Here is a 21673-nt window from a genome sequence, read left to right on the forward strand (position 1 = left end):
CGGCTAGTTTTTTGTATTTTTTTAGTAGAGACGGGGTTTCACCGTGTTAGCCAGGATGGTCTCGATCTCTTGACCTCGTGATCCGCCCATCTCGGCCTCCCAAAGTGCTGGGATTACAGGCTTGAGCCACCGCGCCCGGCCTGTTTTTTGTTTTTGTTTTTGTTTTTTTGAGACGGCATTTCGCTCGTTGCCCAGGCTGTAGTGCAATGGCACGATCTCAGCTCACTGCAACCTTCGCCTCCTGGGTTCAAGTGATTCCCCTTCCTCAGCCTCCTGAGTAGCTGGGATTACAGGCATGCGCTACTACACCCAGCTAATTTTGTATTTTTAGGAGAGATAGGGTTTCTCCATGTTGATCAGGCTGGTCTCAAACTCCCGACCTCAGGTGATCTGCCCGCCTCGGCCTCCCAAAGTGCTGGAATTACAGGCATGAGCCTCCATGCCCAGCTGTAAATGGTATTCTTTATCCCAAATATATTTCCAGCTAGTTATTATTGGATTTTTTTCTGAATTAAATTTAACCTCCTTACTAAACTTTGTTTTTTTAATTTCTAGGAAAGTGTTTTTGTAATTTACAATTGTATTTCTTTCCAGTGATTTATATTTTTTATTACTTTTCCTACCTTACCAAATTATCTAGATCTCCCAGAACACTGTAATCATAGGGTTATAGTATCTTTGACATCTTCCTGACTTGCATGGGAAGTAGTGTTTACACATTAATTCCATCTCTGGCTGTTAACTGGATTTTTTTTTTTTTTTTTTGAGAAGAGTCTCGCTCTGTCACCCAGGCTGGAGCACAGTGTTGTGAGCTCCGCTTACTGCAGCCTCGACCTTCAGGGCTCAAGCAATCCTCCCGCCCCATCCTCCTGAGTAATTAGGACCACAGGAATGTGCCACCATGCCTAGCTAATGGTCGGATATTCTTTATCATGTAAGGGAGATCTCTTTCAATTATAGTTTATTTAATGCCTTTATCAGGATTACATATCATTTTATCAAATGCTTTTTGACAAGTATTAAGATCATGGGTTTTTTTCCTCCTTTGATCTATTGACTTGATGTAATATACTGACATTGAACCAACAGATTCTTCTTTTGCCCTACCTGGTAAAGAGTATCTTTGGTGCTTCATGCCTTGGATAACTTTTAGTTTTCAAGTATTATGCCAAAACACTATTATTGACAAATGGAAGAAGTAAAATTTTCATTCCTTTTATAGCAATTTAATATAATAAATTCTGTGAGTAGTAAGCATTATATTTCTTTTCTCTCTGAACTGAAATAAGTAGGTTGAATAAATTCTGCCTACTTATAAGCAGGCTTCCCTTTTTCCAGCAATTCTGATAAAATAGGTTCTGGTTAATGGGCTAATAGTAGACATGTAGATCCTTATCTTAAGGGCACTTTGGCTCAAAGAAGTAAACACAAACAACCGCTGTCCTCTTTACTTCTCACTCCCAGTAACTCACTGAGGAGTTTTTAAAATTATTTCATCTAGCCAAGGCTTTGAGTATTGCCTTTTAGTTTCAAAGCAAAGAATCAAATAAAATGCTGAAGTACCTTCTCTGGTTAAGACCTTTTTCTGTACTTCCTCCCACATTTTCTATAGTAGAAGAATTCACAATAAGTGATGGGGAAAACTGCTTCATTTGGGGTCTTAGTGGTAATGGAAAATTTCGTACCGATCTGGGTGATGAATCTAAAACCAGAGGGAAAACCCACTGGGTTTGTGTGAGGCCTCTAGTGTCTCCTTGGCTCTCTATGTCGTGTTAACTGGGCTCCACATCTTCCAGGGCATGACGATGCCTTGGAACACCTGCTGTGGAGCCTGTGGCCTAAGCATCTCTGTATGGAGATGTTATTCATACCTGTGAGCCAGCACTTAGTAGGCCTAATCCCTTCCAGAAAGTGAAGCCTTGATTTTCTTGTGAGTACACATAGATAAGTGAAAAGAGATGAGCACTTATCCTTAAATTTGCTTCCTTGAGTCCGTATTAGTTGTTATAACTTGAAATTAAGGGTTCTGAAGGAGGGTAGATACAACTTTACATGTAAGCCACCACTTAAGATACAGTAATTATAAGCCCATCTTCTTAGGTGATAGAAACTAGAGACTGTGTATTTGGCGAAGTTCATGGTTGTTGGTATACTTGAGAACTTTTCACTTCACAGCAAGAAGCTCTTTCTGACTTTTGATTATGGCATGAAAATAAATCTCATCAAGACTTTCAATCACTAGCAGTCCCTCTGGTTAATCCAATGGAAAGTTTTCCATTATGGTAACCTATGGCACTGAGGATATAGGATGGAGATACAATACAACTAATTTTCAGATTTTTCCTGATGTACCTGGGTTTTATCTTGGATCCACATGCGTTGAAGTAGTATTTCTGGCTTCAGATGATAAGCTTAAATTCTGAAATTTTTACAGAAGCAAACATGGAACAAGACTTCAGTTAGGCTATTAGACATGTAAGCTACTCTGTTGCTTTTTTGGAGTTACACTCCAAAAAAACTCTAGCTATCCAAACTGATTCTTATATACATTTGCATATAGATACCTGTAGACTTATATAACTGGTCTCAGGTTTTTGCCCTGCTTGTATGCTTAGTGTCTGCTTGTGCATACAGCTTTTTAAAGCTAGCTATGAAGTACAGTTGCTGATGTCACCGTCAAAAGGTTAGATAATCGCAGAATCCTAATAGCTAATATAAGGGTACTTCATATAGATGTCTTCATATAGAGTCTGTTGGAAACAGCTAAACAACGGTAAATAAGGAATCAGCTTAATTTCACAAAAGAAGATTCATAGTAGTATTATAGACTGAATGTATAGGTCTCTTATCAGTTCTTTTCCCTTCCTCAGGGAAGGTTAGCTTTCAATGACTCTTGATAATTTGGGGATTATCCATCCAAGAGGAAAATGACTAAGGGCATGAATGGGTAACACACTAAAAGAAAAAATACAAATGACCAATAAGCATAAGAAAGATAGTCAACCTCACTTGTTATCAAATAAATGAAATTTTAAAAAAACTATGTTAACCTAGCATGTTGACAAAAATTTAAAAAAAGAATCTTCAGTGTTGGAGGGAAATGGGCACATAGATTCTTGGTGGGAGTAAATCAGCCCTGTCTGTCCACAGGGGAGTTAGGCATTATGTACCAAAATATGAATTACACACATCCTTTGACCCAACAAGTCTGCTTTTAGGCATGTATACACAAAGATGTATGCATAAGAGTGCTTGTCAAAGCTTTGTGGTTTATAATAGGAACAAAGGCTGGAAATAACCTATATGTTCATCCATAGGGGGCCAGTTAAATAAAGGAATACTCTTCAGCCATTGAAAGTAATGAGGTATATACTTCTATTTTTAGATAGAATGTTAAATTAAAAATTATGTTATAGAACAGCAATGAATTTTATATACATACACACACAATATATAACCTATAAAAATACATTTATCAGTGAACTCATTTTCCACAAAGGTGTCAAGAACATACCCTGAGGGAAAAGACAGTCTCTTCAATAAAGAGTTCTGGGAAACTGATATCTGTGTGCAGAAGGATGAAACTAGATTCCCATCTTTCACCATATACAAAAATGAAATAAAAATGGATTAAATACTTACAGACCCCAAACTAAGAAAACTACTACAAGAATACATTGGGGAAACTCTCCAGGACGTTGGTCTGGGCAAAAATTTCTTGAGTAATACCCTACAAACATAGACAACAGAAGCAAAAATGGACAAAGGGGATCACTTTAGTTAAAAAGCTTCTGCACAGCAAAGGAAACGATCAACCAAGTGAAGAGACAACCCACAGAATGGGAGAAAATATTTGCAAACTACCCATGTAACAAGGGATTAATAACCAGAATGTATAAGGAGCTCAAACAACTCAATAGGGAAAAAAACTAATAATCTGATTTTAAAATGGGCAAAAGATTTGAATAGACATTTCTCAAAAATCAGACATACAAATGGCAAACAGGTATATGAAAAGGTGCTTAACATCACTGATCATCAGAGAAATGCAAATCACAACTACAATGAGATATCATCTCACTCCAGTTAAAATGGCTTTTATCCAAAAGACAGGCAATAACAAATGCAGGAGAGGATGCGGCAAAAAGGGGACCCTCTTACATGGTTGGTGGGAATGTAAATTATTAGTACAACCATTATGGAGAACAGTTTGGAGGTTCCTCAAAAAACTAAAAATAGAGCTACCATATGATCCAGCAATACTACTGCTGTATATATACCCAAAAGAAAGGAAATCAGCATATCAGGATATCTGCACCCCCATGTTTGTTGCAGCACTATTCACTATAGCCAAGATTTGGAAGCAACCTAAGTGTTCATCAGCAGATGAATGGATAAAGAAAATGTGGTACTTACACACAGTGGAGTACTGTTCAGCCATAAAAAAGAATGAGACGCTGGGATAACTGGCTAGCCATACACAGAAAATTGAAACTGGAAGGGTCCTTACACCATAAACAAAAATTAACTCAAGATGGATTAAAGACTTAAATGTAAAACCAAAAGCTATAAAAATGCTGGAAGACAACCTAGGCAATACCATCCAGGACACAGGCACAGGCAAAGATTTTGTGACAAAGACGCCAAAAGCAAGTGCAACAAAAGCAAAAGTTGACAAATAGGATTTAATTAAACCAAAGAGCGATGCACAGCAAAAGAAACTATCAACAAAGTAAACACAAAACCTACAGAAGAGGAGAATATTTTTGCAAACTATGCATATGACAAAAGTCTAATATCCAGCACCTACAAGAAACTTAAATTTACAAGAAAAAAACTCCATAAGAAAGTGGGAAAAGGACTTGAATAGACACTTTCTTTTTTCTTCTGTTTTTTTTTTTTTTTGAGATGGAGGCTCGCTGTTGCCAGGCTGGAGTGCAGTGGCACGCTCTTGGCTCACTGCAACCTCTGCCTCCCGGGTTCAAGTGATTCTTCTGCCTCAGCCTCCTGAATAGCTGGGACTACAGGCATGCGCCACCATGCCCAGCTAATTTTTGTATTTTCACTAGAGACAGGGTTTCACCATGTTGGCCAGGATGGCCTCGATCTCTTGACCTTGTGATCCTCCTGCCTCAGCCTCCCAAAGAGCTGGGATTATAGGCGTGAGCCACTGTGCCCGGCTGAATAGACATTTTTTAAAAGTAAGACATACATGCAGCCAACAACTATATGAAAAAAACCTCAACATTACTGATCAGTAGAGACATACAAATCAAAACCAGTGAGATACCATCTCACACCAGTCAGAATGACTGTTACTGCAAAGTAGAAAAATAACAGATGCTGGCAGGTTATGCTTATACACTGTTGGTGGGAGTGTAAATTAGGTCAGCCAGTGTGGAAGACAGTGTGGCAATTCCTCAAAGACCTAAAACACCATCTGACCCAGCAATCCTGTTACTTGGTATATAATCAAAGGAATATAAATCATTCTGTAATATTGACATACGCACATGCATGTCCTTTGTAGTACTATTCACAATAGCAAAGACATGGAATCAACCTAAATGCCCATCTATGATAGACTGGAAAAAGAAAATGTGGCACATACACACCATGGAGTACTATGCAGTCATAAAAACAATGAAATATTTTTTGCAGGGACATGGGTGGAGCTGGAGGCCATTATCCCTAGCAAACTAACACAGGAACAGAAAACCAAATACCACAAGTTCTCACTTATAAGTGGGAGCTAAATGATGAGAACACATGAATACATAGAGGGGAACAACATACACTGGGGCCTTTTGGAGGGTAGAGGATCAGGAAAAATAACGAATGGGTACTAGGCTTAATACCCAGGTGATGCAATAATATGTACAACAAACTCCCGTGACACAAGTTTACCCATGTAAAAAACCTGCACTTGGACCCCTGAACTTAGAATAAAAGTTAAAAATATGAGATCTTGTTACTTGCAATACCATGGATGGAACTGGGGGGTCATTATGTTAAGTGAAATAAACCAGGCACAGAAAGACAAACATCACATATTCTCACTTATTTGAGGGATCTAAAAATCAAAACAATTGAACTCATGGAGATAAAGAGTAGAAAGATGGTTGCCAGAGGCTGGGAAGGGTAGTGGGGGGTAGTGGGGATGGTTAATGGGTCCAAAAAAAGAAAGAATGAACAGGACCTAGTATTTGATAGCACAACAGGATGACAATAATGGAAATTTTAAAATAAGAGTAGAGTTGGATTGTTTGTAACTCAAAGGATAAGTGCTTGAGGGGATGGATACCCCATTTTCCATGATGTGATTATTACCAATTGAATGCCTGTATCAAAACATCTCATGTATCTCATATATATACCTATGTACCTAAAATTTTAGAAATTACACGAGTGTTTGCATATATTCTTTTATATACCCACAGATATATATGACTATTTTCATATTTTTTCCAATGTTGGACAAGATAATGATCATGGATTACTTTTATATTGAGGGGAAAAATTAAATGAATTAAAATATGAAGAGAACCAAATAGTGGCAGTGAAAAGGGGTAGTGGTGTCTATTCTTCTAAACATGATAGTTTACCATTATCTTAGCCATGCCAAGAGTTTTCTGTAACCTAAATATATGGCTTTACTCGATGGATTTATTTAAATAGTGTGAATTGTGAACAGGAAAATCAAGGACTATTTGCTTATAGGAACTTACAGGATTTTGTTAACTGTAGTTAAGAGTGTTTTCAAGGTAGCAACATGGTATATATATTTCATGGGGGAAAAGGACTGTCACTGTGCTAAGCTTAGCATCTGCATTTCTTTACAGAGGAAACTGATGAAAGGTATACAATATATACAGTCCTGTTTCAGGAGGCTTTTATGTAGGTTGACTCCTTTAAACTAGGCAGAGTAGTAGACTAGAAAAAAGGGAAACTATTCTAAAATGATTTTATGTTATTGTTACAATCTAGATGTTTTTACACAGATGTTTTTATACTTGTAATCAAATAACTTTGATGTAGTAGAAAGATTTTTAAAAATTTTTAATTGCATCTGTCCCACATTTGCTAATTTGCCAAGGGATGTGACTCATATAGCAAATTAAAGACAGCCTTTCACTATGCAACTTGTGTGGTAGTCTGGCCTCTTTAAGGATAAAGGGTACAGATCGTTTATATATACAGATCGTTAGCATGAGATCTGTTAGCTTTGAGCATCTGCCTGTCACTCTTCCTCAGTATTGTTTAAGCTCACTGCCTTGTTTAATGTGGTATCTACCTGGTTTGATATTAGTCAGTTTAGAAAAATTTTGTTGAGCAGGACTATGCTGTATTATTATCTTCTCAGATTTTTAACTTAAGGAATTAGAAGCTATGAAATCTTTATTCCAAAGCATGATAAAACATTGATCTGCAATCAGTATAGTGATCTTGTCTTTATGATAGAGCTTTTCCATTTTTGCTGATGTCACTTCCCAGAGGGAAGTGAATTTTAGTATGATGAGCAACTCCCAGAAGGGGGAAGAAAATGAGTTATTGGCTTTTCTATGCCTGCATCAATAAGTGAAGATGACTGTTCCCTTATCTATACCTCTTCTTCCGCCAAGCAAAGGAACCACTCAGTGGAAGACCCCAAAGTAAATAAAGGTAAAGTTATATGACGAGGGTCTCTCATGAGGGTCTTTTGATTTGTCAAACAGGACAAGAGTCGCCTGTTTCGAGTACAGTTCAGTGGAGAGTCAAAGGAGCAGGCGCTGGAACACTGCTGCAGTTGTGTTCAAAAGCTGGCGCAATACATAACCGTTCAGGTGCCTGATGGGAACATCCAGGAGCTTCAGCTGATTCCTGGCCCACCCAGGGCAAGTGGAAGTCAAGGGAAGGACTCTGCAAAGAGTGTCCCATGGCAGGCTGGAGTAAGTAGGCTGATGTGTCGGCTATGCAGGAAACATGACAATGCAGTGCACAATGAGTGGCCAAAATGACTGGAGTTTGTCGAGTCTGTTAGGTTTGTAGTTTAAAAACATCTAACGTTGGGCGACTTTTTAAAATTGAGGCCGACACTCATTGTAGCTCCCTATTCAGAAATTAGGGAGGAAGGAGTTCCGGCTGCATTCCAGGTGTCACTATAGAACAGTGGTTCTCAAAGTGTGGTCCATGAACCCCTCCCTAGGACCCTTCCAGGGGGTCCACAAGGTCAAAATTATTTTTCTTAATATTTAAAGAAATAGTATCACTTGCCTTTTTCACTGTGTCAGCATTTGAATTGATGAGACAAAGGCATCATGAGTAAGGCTGCTGCCATCATACAGATCAGGCAGTGGCACCAAACTGTGCTCATAGTCATCATGTTCCAATCATTCGCAGGAAGAACAAACTAACGAAATAACCCAGCAGTCTGCAGTACCATGGTTGTCTCAAGGGAATGCACCTGTATGACATTTGTATTTTGAACTAGCCTCTTTTTTCATAAAATACCATCATCATGTGAGAGAACAATAGACTATGGTCATTCAGATTTGGGTTATTTGGCAGACATTTTTTCAAAAATCAGTGAAATGAACTATCACTTCAGGAAAACAACTGATAGTATTTATTGAAAATGATAAAATTTAAACTTCCAAGTGAAAATCAGAATCTTGAAAAACTTGTATCTGCCACATGAGCTTCACAACTTCCCAACCTGGAAGACTTTTCTAAAGGTGCTATTAATAAATGTGATTTACTTTTTTATAAGTAATTACCTGATGAAATGTGTCAATATTTGAAAGACAGTATATTCAGTGAACCAGTACTGTCCAAATGACCGATGCCTGAATGCCACAAAATTATACGTGGATAAAGAGCTATTCAAAAGTGTAAGATAGGCTAAAAGAGTGTAATATAACAGTATAACAAGTTCATTGCTATGGTTTCAGATTCTATATTGCAACTTACCTTTAAGCAACTCACTCGTTGAGTTTTGGTGTTATATCAAGGAATATCCAGTTATCTGAACAGGCTATTCTAAAATACCCCTCCCTTCTCCATCTACAATTTGTGTGAGGCCAGATTTTCTTCATGTCTCCAACCAAAGCAGCACATTACAGCAGACTGAGTGCAGCAGCAGATGTAAGAATCCAGTCACCTTCTATTAAACTAGGTAGTAAAGAGATTTGCAAAAATCATGACATTTTGTTTTAGAAAAGTTATTTTCCCTAAAAATGTTTTCAATATTAACATAAAGTGAGTTTACTATTTTTAATGAATAGTTTAAAATTCCATGTTAATTTCTACACAGATAAATGTAACTCAAATCAAAGTTCTTTGAAGGCCTCATAAGGGGTCTTGAGATAAAAACATTTGAGACTCATGACTGTAGGATTTCTCCCAGAAATATGTGTTCTGCATTTCTTTGGCATAGTTTCAAATATTGTTGGAATAAGCACCTATCTCTGCTCTTGAGATGAGATTCTGCTTTCAAGCTGGGTTTTGCATTTGCTTTGAGAAGTCATTTTTCCAAACCTGGTTTTCCATTACTTCATCCCGTTAGTTTTCCTTAACCAAAACACCTCATTTTTGCTGATTTGTCACTAAGTTTCTTTTTCTTTTTTCCTGAGACAGAGTTTCGCTCTTGTTGCCCAGGCTGGAGTATGCAATGACACGATCTCAGCTCACTGCAACCTCGCCTCCCGAGTTCAAGCCATTCTCCTGCCCCAGCCTCCCGAGTAGCTGGGATTACAGGTGTCCGCCACCACACCCAGCTAATTTTTGTATTTTTAATAGAGATGGGGTTTCATTATGTTGGCCAGGCTGGTCTTGAACTCCTGACCTCAGGCGATCCACACACCTCGGCTTCCCAAAGTGCTGGAATTACAGGCGTGAGCCATCAGGCCCGGCTGTCACTAAGTTTCCTGTTCTTTATAATTTGTCTGAGGTGAACATAAATTTTCATTATTTATTATAAAATCTTTTTCTTTAAGCAGGTGCTACATGATTTCCTCTTGAAGGTATTTAGTTTGCCAAACAGATTTTGGTGGTTTGAGTTCTTTCCCTTCATTTGATTTTCATGAAGATGTCTTAACGCCGAAGCTGCTTGCCTCACAAACCCTGGATCTAGTTTCAAACAATAATGCTCTGTCTATATTCAGCTCCTGCTGTATTTCTTAAGAATCCCCTCCCTACAAATGGGTTGGAGTGGTTACTATAAGGTATTTTATTGCTTATGATTCTTTTCCCTTCAGATTTTCATGTTTCACTGCCCAATAGATTCAGATGATAGTATAGTATACCCAATGCATGCAGTGTAACAAAAACCTAGAAGGGTTCCAGAATTTGGGAACTCAGTCTGGAAGTCCTTATAAAGGTAATGAAGTCACATCACGCTAGAACCTTGTCAGGTTACACAATTACCTAAGTATTACAAAGGTAAATAAATTGAAGTTGTAACATGCAGTAACAAATGCAGGCTGAGTTGTGAGTTACAGCCCCAGATGAAGGCTCCAGCTCTCTGATGTTAAAGACTGATCCCAAATGTCTAGGTAGAAATACCTGAGAAGTGGTTAGGAAACTTGCATGCCTTTCTTGATTCTATTTTCAGGGACTCTTCTGAACTGTAATTGGGTGATTTGACTAAGATAGCATGATATTGTACAAAGACCACAGGCTTTGGTATCAAGATGGATCTAGGTTAGAATCCTGACCCTATTTCTTAGCAGCTGTGTGATCTCACGGAAGCCAATTAGCTCCATCTGTAAAATGGTGAGATTAAAATGCTGTATAGAGAGCACCCAATACAATGCCTGGCAAATATAATCACAAAATCCATCATTACTATTATTGCCCTCAATGTTACCCATTCAGATGTGCCTTCCATTGCAAATGAACAAATCAGCATCCTGGCCAATTAGCAAGGATCAGAACCTCCAGAGCCAAAAGAGGGCATGATAAGATAGTGTATGAAGCTGCAGAGCAGACGACAAGTTAAAGTCATTGGATTAAATTCCACCAGGGTACAGACCTTGTGAGGCACCACCTAAACATTCTAGTTTTCCTAATGGTAAAACATAAGGTTTGCCCTTAACTACTGATGTACAAATTTTGGTAGCATGTGCTCTTTCTCAGAATCTATCTTAAGAGGTACAAGCCATGGCCAAGTTCTGGTCATTTTGCTGCTCTCTTACATTCAGGTGTGTCATTTTTGTAATACCTGTAATCTTTTAGTATAAGAGTTGTTTCCTTCTTTGCAAATAGAATTCTATTTCAAGTTCTTGAGTCATTTCCTGGCTCATATTTTAGTTTTTGCTTTTCCTTAGCCTTGTAATTTGGTTAATTGTGGCTTAACCAGGCATTTCTCAACCTTAGCACTTCAAAGGCAACCAGCCCATCCTGGGGAGGGGGATGGGAAAGACAGGAAAGAGGATCGCAGTTCCTATGTGAACTCTTTCCTGTTAGCACAAAAAGTCCACAAGAAAGTAGCTAGGGGACTCCAGCTACTATGTGCGCAGACCCTTCCATCTCTATGCTGTTGCAGAGGTGGACCATCTAATCCTAGAGCCCACTAGCCTCAGGTGGTTCAGTGCCACTTAGCTATTTTTTACAGTGTTTATGGCAATTTTGGTTGACATCTTAGTTCTTTGTGTGAGCTGAAATGATACGTATTCTAGGAAAGCATCAAATGTGATAGCTGAAGAAACACTAGGCACTAGAGTCTGCCTTGTGTTTACAGAGGAGAAAACTGAAGGAACTGAAGAGAGAAATGCGGATTGTCTTAGGGCTCTTGATTATAGAGTCCTTTGGCCATTTTGCTCATTTTTCATTTTCTTGTCTTTGTTCTTTCCTTCCTCACTGTACCTCCACACCTCCTTGTTGTTGTTGCTGTTCAGTGCTTCCAGGTCTGCTTTTCTGCTACCTACTGACTAGCAACCATCAGCTTCTCTGTAGGACAGAAGACAGAATTTGGCATCTCCCGCCTTCGGGTAGTCAGACTTGTTGCTGATGGACAGAAGCGCCCTCCAAAGAGTGCCCTGTTTTCTCCCTGTATTGCACCATCAGCTCATACCTAGTGCAGGAGCACCACTGCTCATCTGGAGATTAGCACTGCAGCAGCCTCAGGTACCCAAAGCATAGTGGGGCCTGCAGACATGTGGCTAGGAAGGAACGGAGGTAGGGCCCTTCATGTCTCCAGACCTCCTGTACCTTGTTCATTCTATTTCCCTGGAAAGCATCCCATTGTCCTACCTGAGAACAACTTATTACCACAGATTCTCTCCAGATAGCATGGACCTTACAGCATCCCTGTACTTCCTGCTTAGCATACAGCCCTCCAGTTTACCCACTTCTCTGTGAACCTCCAGCACTTCCTGAGTTGCAAGGTAATTCATGGTTCTACTTGTTAGGTTCTCACTAGGCTGTGGGCTTCCAGAGGGCAGGACTCTATCTTGTTCTTTGTAGCTCCTATCCCTGTACCATCTCAGTGTCTAGTACGTAGGAGGCATAAACAGTCATTGAAACCAGATATCTATAAGTTTTACTTACAGAAGAATTCATTCCTTCAGCATATCTAAAATGAGATTTTTTTTAAAAAATCATTTTACTGAAAACATCAGTTGTCTTAAAATTATAGGGGTTTCCCTCCATTTTGCATTTCTGTAATGAACATGCATTACTTGAGCAATAATTTTTAGAGGGTGAAAAATCATGATCAGAAGCTGGGGTCCATCCACTGCATGCAGGCTGCCATGGTAACAGCACCTGGCCAGCCCTCCAGGGCCTATGCGTGGTCCTGAATCCTAGGCTGGGCCTCTGACAACAGAAGAATGCCCCAGTGTCTGACAGGAAGCAGCACTAACAGCCTGCCAACGGCTGAGGAACATCAAATAGAAGTCAGGAGCTGCAAATTTAAACTCAGTACTTCTGCTGTGGTAACTCAAGTAACCCCCCATTTAAACTGAGACAGACCTATGCTGACAATCATTTTAACCACTCTTAGTGGTATTTTCTTTCTTTGAACATGAATGCGTATTTCTGCTTCTTTAATGTCCTGTGGTATGCAAGATTACATTCAGCTAGTCTCCTTATTGCATGTTTTATTCCAGTCCCACCAGCACTCAGAACAGCAAGTGCGTGTAACAGCGGGCACAGGCGCTCCAGACGGAAGGACCTCACTGACGCAGTTAGCTCAGGTAGAGCTTATTTCTGTGTTTAATTTTCTTATCATGAAAAGCAGTGACCCCTAAGAATTTGTATCCCTTTGTTCACTTCTTTGTTTTAGGAGAGAAACCTAAAGCATTACTCTAAAAGGTGATAAAGACAGAGACAGGGCCATGTTCATCTACTCCTTGCAGAGTAAGTTTTATTACAGTAAGCTGTGAGGTGAGACATGATGGCTGCAGGCACATAGTCAAGATCTACCCTCCAAAGGAAATAAAAAGAGGAAAAGTGGTTGAATGTCCAAGACAGAAAATTTAATCACCACTTTCCCAAAAAAGAAGAATAAATGAAGGACTCCATTGTAATTATGGAAATGAAATTTGGGAACTATTTTAAGACAAATATCAAAATGAATGTGGATTCAGATCTACAACAGTTTCTATATGGGCAGATTGTCAGTACTCAGCTAAGGATGTGTAGAAACCCAGGAGGATTCAATTCTGTTACCTCAGACTTGCTTTCAGACAGCCCCTTGCCCCCTGCTGCAAAACCTCTTCATTCAAAACTATGGTTGTGCGATGTCTACTCTCCTGGGAGCTCTGCAAGGACTCTGTCTCCCCCTCACTGCATTCCTCATTGCAGGTGTTCAAGCCAGCAGCTTCTGCTTTCCACAGAATTCTGCGTGGAGTTCATCAATCTTCAAGTATGATTTTTTTTTTTTTTTTTTTTTTTTTTGAGACAGGATCTCACTCTGTTGCCCAGGCTGGAGTGCAGTAGCACAATCTTGGCTCACTGCAACCTCCGTCTCCTGGGTTCAAGCGATTCTCCTGCCTCAGCCTCCTGAGTAGCTGGGATTTCAGGCATGTGCCACCACGCCCAGCTAATTTCTGTATTTTTAGTAGAGACAGGGTTTCACTATGTTAGCCAGGCTGGTCTTGAACTCCAGACCTCAAGTGATTCCCCGACCTCGGACTCCCAAATTGCTGGGATTACAGGTGTGAGCCACTGTGCCCGGCCGAATTTTCTTTTAATTCCTCTACTAAACTGTGCTATCAGTAGTTTTTTTAAAAAGGTGTTTTCTCAATCTGGCTTGCCACTAACTCAAAAGAAATGGACAATCATATAGAATAAAAAACTCAAGAGGTAGGAAGACCAAGAATTCATGTTTATTTCTTTTAATAACCTGGTAACTATGAAAAAAAATTATTTGTCCAGCAGCAGAACTGACTGAATAATGCCCATATTTGCATTGGAGTTAGGGGCTAACTGAATCAGATAAGCTGACGAACACAGAGCTGCAATAAAACAATAAACAAGGCAGGGTGTGATGTCCTTATTTAGGAAATATCAATTGCTAGAAAAGGTTTACCTTACCCAGTTTATTTATGTAGTATGGAAGAACCATATACAAATGAGAAAAAGCATGAAGCTTGCAGCTCAGATACATTACTTATTTGCTCTTATCTTTTGGACATGTCATTCTATGTAAGTTGGTAAAACCTTTTGGAAGGCAATTTAGCAGTACATATCAAATTTAATATGTTATCTATAACTTCATTTCAACTACACAGATATACATATGTTCATCACAATGCTTGTTAAGAAATTGGAAACATAAATGTTCTTTTAATAGGATACTAAGTGTGGTATAATCATAGATGGGATAGAAATGCAATTAATACAAGGGATGTAGGCCGCACATGGTGGCTCACACCTGTAGTCTCAAGCACTTTGGGGAGCTGAGGCAGGAGGATAACTTAAGGCCAGGAGTTCAAGACCAGCCTGGCCTAACATCATAGTGAGACCCCCATCTCTAAAAATAAACAAAACAAGTGCTGTATATCCCAAGTAAATTTCTGTTATAGAGAATTCCTAGAGAAATATCAGTTATGTACTTACACACTAAACCCTGCTATCCACAGAAATAATAAAACCACCTACCTCATAGAATTAATGTGAGCAATCAATAAGATGACCGAGTCAATGCACCAAAGTAAGTGGACCACACAGAACTGGAGCCCATCATCATCATGTGGGGCTGTGGATCCAGTGTTGCCAGATCTTCCAAATTGTCAAGATTTTTATTTGAACTCTCCTAATATTTAAATGTTGGCAACTAATTCAACTGGTTTTAAAACACTGCAGGTTACCAAAGAAAACATACAGATGACAAATAAGCATGTGAAAAGTTCAACATTATTAGTCACTAGGCAAATGCCAATTAAAACTACAATGAGACATCCTGCAAACTTACTAGAATGCCTAAATTAAAAATAAAAACTGACCATACCAAATCCTGGATGGGTGAGCAACTAGAACTCTCATCTACACTGCTAGTGGAACGTAAATGGGACAGCCACTATAGATGACAGTTTGGCAGTTTCTTACAAAGTTAAATATACACTCACCACATGACTCAATCCCAGGTGTTTACTGAAGTGAAATGAAAATCTGTGTTCACACAAAAACCCGTAAGTGAATGTTTATAGCACCTTTATTCATAATTGCAAAAAATAAAACCACCCAAATGTCCTTCAACTGGAGAATAGATAACCAAACTGTGGCACATCCATGCAATGTAATACTTATTCAGCAATAAAAATGAACTACTGAAATACTCAACATCATGGATTAATCTCAAATGTATTCATTATGATAAGTGTAAGAAGCCAGATTCAACATATGTTTCATTTATATGACATTCTGGAAAAGGCAAAACTATATGGAGAAGAGATCAGTCGTTGCTAAGGGTTAAGGGTTTCACGGCAATGGCTAGCACGAGGGTCACATAAGGGAGTTTTTTGGGAAGTGAAAGAAATATTGTGTATTTTGATTGTGGTGATAGACGACGATTTGTCAAAACTCATAGATGGCCAGAAAAAGACACGTGTGAACTAATGTCCTTTGGGCAGTTTGTGGCCTCTTTCTTATATTCAGAATGCAGCTAGCACATAGACTGCTCACATCCACTCTGCCACCTATGCTGTGGGGAAGATGAACTAAGCTAGTGCAGCTCATTCATTGACAGGTTTATTTTCAATCCAGAGGTTATCAGCACAGTATTCTTCATTAAAGTAGAATCTCAACTTTGCAAACATTTAATCAGTATATTTGAAATTCTTTCCTTAAGGCAACAAGATTATCTCACATGCTATGTGTATTCAGAAAACATATTAATATACAAAATTGTAAATGTAACAGTAAAACTACGTAAAGGAAGCCTGTAAAGCTAATTAATACTAATTTTTTTTGGTGTGTATTTCTCTAATCTTTCCTTAAAGCACTATTTGCCGGTGTTCTATTAGCCAGGTATTGCTGACCTGTAATCTGTAACTACTTTTCTGGTATCCCTGCAGACTCTTCTGGCCTCGGAGGAGCTGCCCCGTGTCTATGAACAATCTGCATGGGGTGCAGAAGAGTTAGGCCCCTTCCTGCGTTTGTGCCTTATGGATCAGAATTTCCCAGCATTTGTGGAAGAGGTAGAAAAGGAACTTAAAAAGCTAGCGGGGTTGAGAAATTAATGCTCTGGATACATATATAACTAAGGAACTTCAAAGTATTGAAAAATGCTTCCTCCTAAAATTAAAGAAGATATTAGAATAAAGAGCATTATTCCAAACACCTTTTATCAATGTTTTATTTTTAAAAACAGGTGAATCCACTTTTATACATCATTGCACTTCAATAATTACACAAAACACAAGTACATGCATCTACAGTTACGCACCGCATGAGAACCCTGTTAGGTTATAAAATCTATCATCAACCAGTAAATCAATGTGAAAAAATACAGTGTCAAACCAAAAAGTATAACTATAGTTGCATAGAATATCACCATGCTATAACATTTCAAGGTCATTGGAAACAAAAGAAAAATTATAAAAGTTTGCCTTGATTGAATGTACAAGAATAAGGTTCAACACATCAGTGCAAAAGGATTTATGAATTTACATGACTTAACAAAAGAAAAGATAATCACTTAAAAAGCAATCATACGTATATACTGCAATTCATTATACCCATTCAGTGGACTGTTCCAGCTTATTAAAGTCACAGGTTAAGCCCTTAAAATTATAGATTTCAGTTTATATTACTCATCTTTATGTACCAGAACTGCACAATTTCCTCATGACAACATACAATAAGGAATGAATTTCAGCAGCTTAAAAATGAAACAAGCATTTACTTTATTTTGGATTTCTCCCACCCCCAAAAATATAAATATATATATATATATTTATATACTGTATATATCTGTAGGTTTTGCTGTACTTTACAAAAATGTATCACTAGATGGCAGCAGTGCATTTTAGAGCTTTGCCAATTTAACAGCTGCATTAAGTAAAAAATGGCGCATGCATGATCTGATCCTCAGAGGACCTTTTCACTTCTATTTAAATATTTTAACAAAGGAAAAAAAGCAACATTCACAGCACATCAAGCCCAAAATAGTTTACACCTTCTACACTGAAGCATTGTTTAAAATGTACCTGGCTAGATCACCCTTACAGGAGAGGCTAAATAAGGCATGCTTTAGACAGTCATTGTGGTGCTGCTCACTTGAAAGGGGAGAGAACCAAAGAGGTCCAAGCAGAAAATTTAGCAGGTCATGTTGCCACCAGTTTCAGGAACCTAAAGATCTGTAAAGAAATATGTATTTGGAAATTATAAAGGGAATGTGCACTGTCACTCACAACTACACCGTGTGCCACACAAAGCTTTGGTTCAAACAGCATACTCAAGGATGTGGTGTGAAATTCTGATCTCCATGTGCCTAACAAGATGACATTCTGGCCCTGCTGCTGCCTGGCCACCATTCTTGTCTTGCCCCCATATGTGAGGTAAGACTAGCAGGCCTCTGGGAATAATCCACCTAAGAAGGTGACAATTTCACCTCTTTGTAAAGATATAATGTGGAAAAGTATTTATTTTAAAACACGTCTTCTGAAATGGCATTTATATAAACGTGACAATGCACCTGATGGCAGAGCGCAGTGGCTTACGCCTGTAATCCCAGCACTTCTGGGAGGCTGAGGCAGACGGATCACTTGAGGTCAGGAGTTCGAGACCACCCTGGCCAACATGATGAAACCCTGTCTCTACTAAAAATACAAAATTTAGCTGGGCGTGGTGGTGGGCACCTGGAATCCCAGCTACTTAGGAGGCTGGGGCAGGAGAATTGCTTGAACCCGGGAGGTGGAGGTTGCAGTGAGCCAAGATCACGCCACTGCACTGCAGCCTGGGCAATAGAGTGAGACTCCATGTTAAAAAATCCAAACAACAGCAAAAAACGCAGCTGAAAAATGTTCCTTTCCAGTCCCTAAACTGGGCGGACAGAACTGGCTTCATCATTATCAGCTGCTCTGAAATGAATTAAAAGATTTTACAACATAACACCAATTACTGAAGAAGTTGTAAAAAGGTCAATAGAAGTACATTCATTTGAATATAATTTTAAAAACTGCTAAAGAAGGCCATACTTACATTGTAAGCAGTACTTAATTTGTGTTTCTCTGGCGCAGGTTTTTATCTTTGTGATTGTTGGTAGAGTTGGTTTTCCTTTGGAGGAAAAATTGCATTACATGAGTTAAACTCAGTCAATAACTTTTGAAAGTGTAACACATGGAAATTCACTTACTGCCATCCCTGGTGTTGTAAGAAATTTTGTGGCACAATATGAGTGCATTAAAAAAACATTAAGTAGCTACAGGTGAAGTATCCCTCCTCTGAAATGCTTGGGATCATAAATGTTTCAGATTTTGAATTTTTTAGATTTTGGAATATTTGCATTATACTTACCAGTTCAGCATCCCTAATCTGAAAACCCAAAATTCAAAATGCTCCAATGAGCATTTCCTTTGAGCATCAAGTGAGCACACAAAAAAACTTCGGATTTTGAAGCATTTCAGATTATGGATTTTGGCAGTAGGTAGACTCAACCTGGATATACCTCATTTTATCCTCCTTTTGACCCCCAAGGCAGACAAGTACTTTCCCTTTGATTTCTGAACTATAATTGCTATACAGGTGAGAATATGTAAAACTTTTCTCCACTGAACACAACACCACTATCCCTTCTCAACTGATAAAAGGTAATCATGGCCAGGCGTGGTGGCTCACGCCTGTAGTCCCAGCACTTTGGGAGGCCGAGGCGGGTGGATCATGAGGTCAGGAGATCGAGACCATCCAGGCTAACACGGTGAAACCCCGTCTCTCCTAAAAATACAAAAGATTGGCCGGCAGTGGTGATGGGCGCCTGTAGTCCCAGCTACTCGGGAGGCGGAGGCAGGAGAATGGCGTGAACCCGGGAGGCGGAGCTTGCAGTGAGCCGAGATTGCGCCACTGCACTCCAGCCTGGGTGACAGAGCAAGACTCTGTCTCAAAAAAAAAAAAAAAAAAGGTAATCATAACCTGGCAGTGCTGGGCCCTCTGGTACTTAACAAATTTGGGTGCTGTTTGTCTGCTTCTCACTCTTTAGTCCAACTCTAGGAGATTCTGCCCAGCTTAGATTGATTCCATACCTGCAGTACCCTCTCTTGGATACCAGCAATTGTTAATGGGGCTAGACTGTTTACCCAGGCTACAGTCCAGCCTCAAATTGCATTACATGAGTTAAACTTGGTCAATAACAACCTTTGAAAGTGTAACACATGGAAATACAGGGATTCTTTTACTGTCATCCCTGGTGTAGTGAGAAATTTTGTGGCACAGTATGAGTGCATTAAAAAACATTCCTTAAGTAGCTACAGGTTGAGTATTCCTCATCTGAAATGCCTGGGATCAGAAATGTTTTAACATTGACAAAACAGGAAGCCTCAGATATACTGGCCATTTCCCCCACATTTTAAGCATATCGAATATGCAAAATTTGAAAAAAAGTTTTTTGCGTGGTATTCCACTTTGTATGGCCACTGAAAACAAGACAGCATAGCCTATCCTGAGAATCAAGTTGTTTTTAGTCAGATCTGTGTCAAGCTAAGAAATCTGCAACACTGCAACCTTCATTTCCACTCACTGTCTTCCCCTCCAATCTTAGCTACTCCATTTGATTAAAGTGCAAACACAACATAATTCAATCAGATACTGTTCAATCAATGTCCAATAAAGTACTTACATTGGTCCAGCTGGTTCATCATCTACATGGTGTTCAGTTTTTTAAAAATCCATGAGAGATAAGAGAAGAAAGAAGAAAACTGTTAGATTCTGCATAAGGATTAATAGAATAGCAAACTGCAAGTGGCAATCATGGCTACTCACAGCATTTATTAAAGGCCATTCCATCTGGAGGTGCAAAACACTCATGGAGTTATTATTTCTAGATTCAAGTTTAAATGGCAGGTATGTTGTTTCAATGGTTTTAGTTAACACTTTGAATGCTTGTCATGAAAAACTGCAACTGTAGCGGACAGATAGGCTGCAACATTGTTATACTCATCTTGTCCCCAAGTTCCAGTGGTTCACTCTTAAATAGATGAGAAGACAAACCAACATTTCAGTTGTAAAATCCTGCTGTTTGTTTTCTTGTGGTGAATGCATGCAGTTTTGGCTCAATCCTGCAATGTGAATGGATGTGTACAATCTGTACATTTAGCCACACATCCTCACTTCCCCAAAGGGCACTCTGTTTTTCTTGCTGTTTTGTAATCTTTAGAAGAGTCTTTAGTCTGGAGAATGAGATTGAGAAGAGGCAACCACAATAGTTCAACCTAAATTGGGTCAGCCATGCTGGGCTATGCCAGCAACAAGTGTATGTATACCAGAGGATGTTCTGTGACACACCAAGGAGAGCTGAACAGTGGTGACATCCCTCTAGAAAAGACTTCAGAAAGACAGGCTCACTCTTTTGCCCTGGCCAAAACCAGAAGCCAAACCCAGGGGAGCCATGAGATAACTTTTTTAAAATCAAAAAGCTGACATTATATGAGTTTAAGCCTTCTTAAATTGATACTTTATGGTTCTGATTTATATGTCTTTCGTGTTTCAACTAAGTGCAACTTGATCCCCTTTAAGCAGAGATACACATTCAGAGACAGAATGTTTTAAAAAGGCCCACAAGGGGAAGGGAACAAGTAAGTGCTCTTAGTTTGTTTTTATTACACAAAAGTCAGGTAGACTAAATGATTCAGAACAGTTTGATTTCACTGAAGGCTTCTAGAAAAACTCTCAGCAGGATTCCACAAGGGGGCTTGGTGCACATGAAGCAGTTATGGAGATTACAGTCTCAGTGTAGGCATCTGCAGGAGCACACGTCGGGAGTAATGTCTGTCAGAGGGAGACATTGCTCCACCTGTTCCTTCGAGGCAACGGAGAGGCAAAGCCACCGCCAGCACACACAGTGACTGGAGCAAAAAAGGATTTCAAAAAAAAGAACTAACCACAAACCAATGACTCATCAGCCAAAACAATAGGCTAGCGACACACTAGTGTCCACAGGAGTCCACTACTAACAACGGTATACACTATCAAACAGGTACAGAGAACAAACTAAGACTTAAGGACACCCAAGACATCTGTGTGCTGTGTATGCAGT

General features: G+C 39.2%; 2 protein-coding genes across 5 annotated transcripts in view; one reads left to right on the forward strand and one right to left on the reverse strand.

Annotated features, from left to right (window-relative positions):
• REC114 (REC114 meiotic recombination protein) overlaps window positions 1-16756 on the forward strand; it is a 125243-nt gene extending 108487 nt beyond the window's left edge. For both annotated transcript variants that reach the window (XM_050797758.1, XM_050797757.1), the window contains 3 exons: window positions 7716-7928; window positions 13089-13175; window positions 16500-16756. In XM_050797758.1, the coding sequence (XP_050653715.1) occupies window positions 7716-7928; window positions 13089-13175; window positions 16500-16664 (465 nt within the window). In that variant the 3' untranslated portion in view covers window positions 16665-16756. The remainder of the gene's footprint in view (window positions 1-7715; window positions 7929-13088; window positions 13176-16499) is intronic.
• Window positions 16757-16762: 6 nt separating this feature from the next.
• Window positions 16763-21673, reverse strand: part of NPTN (neuroplastin) — a 416039-nt gene continuing 411128 nt past the window's right edge. For 2 of the 3 annotated variants that reach the window (XM_050797752.1, XM_050797751.1), the window contains 3 exons: window positions 20258-20279; window positions 18628-18702; window positions 16763-17783 (listed from right to left, as the gene is read on the reverse strand). In XM_050797752.1, the coding sequence (XP_050653709.1) occupies window positions 18642-18702; window positions 20258-20279 (83 nt within the window). In that variant the 3' untranslated portion in view covers window positions 16763-17783; window positions 18628-18641. Of the gene's footprint in view, window positions 17784-18627; window positions 18703-20257; window positions 20280-21673 lie in introns of those variants that run through there. The other variant, XR_007727413.1, reaches the window with a different exon arrangement.

Source organism: Macaca thibetana, chromosome 7, assembly GCF_024542745.1.
Source record: "Macaca thibetana thibetana isolate TM-01 chromosome 7, ASM2454274v1, whole genome shotgun sequence".
Lineage (NCBI taxonomy): Eukaryota > Metazoa > Chordata > Mammalia > Primates > Cercopithecidae > Macaca > Macaca thibetana.